This window comes from Sitodiplosis mosellana, unplaced genomic scaffold (genome assembly GCF_009176505.1).
Source record: "Sitodiplosis mosellana isolate CC-2019 unplaced genomic scaffold, AAFC_SMos_1.0 Smas_scaffold_3, whole genome shotgun sequence".
NCBI lineage: Eukaryota > Metazoa > Arthropoda > Insecta > Diptera > Cecidomyiidae > Sitodiplosis > Sitodiplosis mosellana.
Window position 1 is genome coordinate 9,323,207 of NW_022595246.1, and position 4,205 is coordinate 9,327,411.

The 4,205-nt window shown below is 33.2% G+C and overlaps 1 protein-coding gene across 1 annotated transcript; it reads right to left on the reverse strand.

The window, feature by feature from the left end:
* Positions 1 to 275: 275 nt before the first annotated feature.
* LOC129566282 (zinc metalloproteinase nas-4-like) lies at positions 276 to 3,014 on the reverse strand. Its single transcript, XM_055442072.1, has 5 exons — positions 2,954 to 3,014; positions 1,287 to 1,540; positions 1,091 to 1,202; positions 805 to 1,016; positions 276 to 739 (listed from the first exon to the last, which is right to left on the reverse strand). The coding sequence occupies exons 1-5, from the start codon at positions 3,012 to 3,014 to the stop codon at positions 572 to 574; spliced, it is 807 nt and encodes a 268-aa protein (XP_055298047.1). The 3' UTR covers positions 276 to 571.
* Between the last annotated feature and the right edge of the window lie 1,191 nt (positions 3,015 to 4,205).

A 4,205-nucleotide genomic window follows, 5' to 3' on the forward strand; every position in this document is an offset into this window, starting at 1 on the left:
AGAACAAAAGCAGATTCCATGAAGTGATTAATAAATGAAATCGGTCATAAATTGATAAAATCGTTATGATTAGAGAAATACAGAGTGTGAATCATGGGCATATACCTAAAATGAAACCATTTTCTGTTGACGCTTTGCATTGTCAACGAATTTCATGTTTGTGTTCATGACTTTTGATAAATCTTCAAATTCAATGATTAATTAAAAAAGAAAATAAGAAAAGAACAATACAAAATTGAAATTCAGTGTATTTTGAAGAAAAAACAAGATTGAGTAACGTTTCACCACCAAAAAATTAATTGCTTTTGGTGGAATAGCAAGACTTAGTGTCAGATATAATTTGTATGCAATCCGAATGAATGGAAACAGATAAAATCATACTATTTAATTCTTACTGATTATCAGTGAGGCGAGTTGGTGTAGAATAAAAGAACCTGTGATTTGAGTTCGAATAAAGTTATTTAGTTGCGATGGAAATAATCGAATTGCTTTTTTTATTCATAAAATCGTTTTCTCCGCTTCACTTTATTAGAATTTGCACCAAAATTAAACTTCATTTATGGCTGTAGTCTCAAATTAAAGAACTTTGACATCCTGGCAAAGTTGGATCTCTCGAACAGTATTTCACGCCCTTCTTACCATAGCCGAACTTGTGACATTTATACATGTGGTTGAGTTTCTTCATGTCTTCTTTAGTCATGCCCTTGCGATTACCAATAAGTTTTTGCTTGCTTGGATCCTTGAAAAAATATCAACACATGAATACAATTTCAACAAAATAAATTTAATTAAACTGTAATGTACTTTAGCTTTTATAGTCATTTTGCCATTTTTCGAGAATGCATCTGATCCATAATGCATTATGCTAGCATAATCATATTTGCCACCCATGTGTGATATTACGTCGTCTCCATACTTTTGAAATTGATTATGCATTTCTTTTGAAATGTTTTCCCATAAGATCTTAATATATTTATCCCGATCAAATGAACTTTGCATGTGTAAGAACCCAAGAGCTGAATCGTTAAATAATCAATACAGTACATAGTTACAACCAAAAAAATGAAAAATAAGAAACAATCATTCTCACCATGCATTATTTCGTGAACAGCAGTCCCGTGATATTCGCAACCCCGTCCCAAATTCAATGGTTGTTTTTGGCGTGTATATCCTACCAAAGAATAACAGCCCTCCTCGGTTGCCTATAACAAACGGTAATACGGTTATTCAAATATTCTAAGTTTTATTTGCATCAAATTGAGTATAAAAACGATGATGAATTTTACCTGAAAATGGACATAGTGTTTTTCATTGGTACGCTTTTTGAATTTAATACACGACCCCTTCGATATCTCCGACATTGCATCTTGGATTAACTTTTCTTGGCCTCTCAATTCTCTACCAATATCATAAATGAGAGTATTCTTAGGCCACCGTGATCGTGAATCAATTAATCCATTTCCTAACGAATGTCTTAAATGACGTTTTTGGTTTTTCGTTAACACAATGTCTCCCTGGAACCATTTTCCATATTCAGGATCTAAAATAGACAAAAAAAATAAATAAAAATTCAACGGATTTCTATAATTTTTGGCTTTTTATATTGTGACTTTGATCACTTTCCTTTCTCGGCAGCATTTACTTCAGAATGTAGAAATAATGCCAACGAAAGGATCACACAGAACGTTAACACCACCGAATTCATATTGCTGACAACGACAAACAATATGCAAATGTGCGTATGTGATTTACAAATGTATTTGGAACTAGATGTTATGCGTCTCAAGTCCACGTTGATACTAAAGACCAGTGGCTGTAACGCGTCTATTTATACAAAAATGAGAATAAGCATAATTCTGAACAGTCGGATTACGAGTTCTATTCACAGAATAATGCCATTGTTATCGAATTTCGTTTTTATCGAGTTGGGTTTTCCACTTATAACCCTTTTTTATAATTAAATATAGTTATTAATTACAGTCATCGCATTTTTTCTATGAACAAATTCGATTTTTCTTAAAAATTCCATTAGGTCGAGCTTTAAGAGTTATTCATATTAGATAGAAACGATTGTGGGGTGCTTTCTTGCAGTATTTGCACGAGCGAGAACATTCTTATCTCTTAGCGATTTCTGCAGCTATAGTTATCGTAACTCCTTGAAAATTAAAAAAAAAAACATGAACCACGGATCTTTAATACACTAATTGTTTTAACATCGCATTTTTAATGATTCAACATGAATGTAGTTATTCTGGAAAAACCTGTTTTGATTAAGTGATTACTTTTATAATAAAATTAGTCAAGAACAATTGATTTTTCAGCATTCTAACGACTTTAAAAAAAAATGTATCTGAACTCAAAATGTAAATGAAATTGTGATCAAATCACATGTCCTTCTTTGCAGCAACAATGTAAAGAATGGATTGTATATTTGCTGAATTTGGACTTTTTCGAGAGAAAAAAATGTCCATTTGAATACAAGGCGTGCTCTTTTTCGATTCTTCAGAAATCAAACCTTTCCTCCTAACTATTTCATTTGCTTGAATCATTAATCTTCATCATAAAGGACAATAAAAGCCGAATATTCCACATTGATATGCGCTTCAAACATTTTAGACAGCAATGGACTGTGAGGAACAACCCATCTGTTGTCAATTGTTACGTTAACACCTTTTACATTAATAATTAATGTATGACTACCATCGTCAGGTTTTCTCCTCCTATAGAGCGGATAACCATCACTACCTGTTTGAGTTTCTTGGACTAATTCCCGAGGATATCTTTTCGTGCACTTTCCATCGCGCATACACGGTGATTTTGGATTACTTTTTCCAAATGGACCATGTATCATGTGCTTTTTGATATTTTCGTACATGTTCGTCGAATTTTGAGGTTATATCACCATTAGCTGAAACTAATCGGATATTTTCCACTTTTTTTGATTCAAACTCACTGCCAGAGATGCATGTTGTTTGGATGCTAGTATTTGAGAATCTGATGCCAATTGGCTCCATGGAAGTTCAACATCGGCCAATTCAAGCATTGATTAAAATAATGATTCCATGTCATCGCCTTCAGTTGGAGATGCGCCCATATGCACTTGAATCGATCGAAACCATCTCGACCCATTATTGGGTGGGTTGTGCAATGCTCTTTCGTTGCATGTATTGAAATCTATGGAAAACCATTTTTTATCATTTGGAAAAGCTCTTATGAAATGCATATTACAAATAATTGGCCCCCTTGATCAGAATATTGCCTGGTTTGATATCTTCATGAATTAATCCGTTGCTATGGATATATTTCAGCATACGAATCTGGAATCACAAGTTCACCACATAATATTAATTTGATATATTTCGATAAATTTTCTGAAAATAATCACCGTATCTCTGAAGATAAATAAAATCGTCTCTTTCGAAAATGGTCCGATTTTGTTGTATTGGGACTGAAGATCAGTGTCAAACATTGTCATCGCCATCATTTTGTAATTGAGAATCACATCAGTGTGATAAATGAATGGGATCCCATATTTTATGCACTTTTTGTCCGTCATCGCACTCCATCGTTCGTAGCACTTTAACTCTTGTTGGTAGAGCACATTCGTATTGTTCATAATTTTTATTGCAACTGGAGTGTTATCTTCAAATTTTCTCAAAACAGTCCAATTCGATTGATGTTTAAGTGAATAATTTATGTCCAAAGATGAAATTTAGCTACGAACCAGATACAAAACACCATTCTTGCCAGATCCCAAAAAAACAACGGATGTCAAAGTGATATTACCACCCATTGCACCTTCAATTCCAACCCGATGAATAGTTCATTTTTCATCTCTTCTGAGATCAATTCAATTGCGCGAGGTGTTAATGAAAGCGAATTTATTTTTTGCTCAGTCAAACCAATCTTTCAATGAGTTGAATAAAATATTATTATGAAAAAATATTTGTTTAATCTAAATATATGGCTTCGGAAAAATATGAACAACTATGGAAAAATCCATAAATTTCGTGTCAGATTTACCACAAGTGTTAGACAATATAAGGCAATTAGAGTTCGATGTATGTTCTTTATTTGCGCCATTGGATCCAATGTCTCATATACCATCGCCGCTACCACTGAACATTCGTGTTAACACGTAACGAAGATTTGCATCAGCTAATTTTTTCATGCGATTTTTTTGTTCGAGCATCTTAAATTTGGTT

Coding starts and splice junctions, on each gene's coding strand:
- LOC129566282 (XM_055442072.1), bottom strand. CDS start 3,014: ATGGAGCCAATTGGCATCAGATTCTCAAATACTAGCATCCAAACAACA. Junction 1,541..2,953: donor AACAACATGCATCTCTGGCA/GTGAGTTTGAAT, acceptor TGTCTATTTTAG/ATCCTGAATATGGAAAATGG. Junction 1,017..1,090: donor TGTTCACGAAATAATGCATG/GTGAGAATGATT, acceptor TTAACGATTCAG/CTCTTGGGTTCTTACACATG.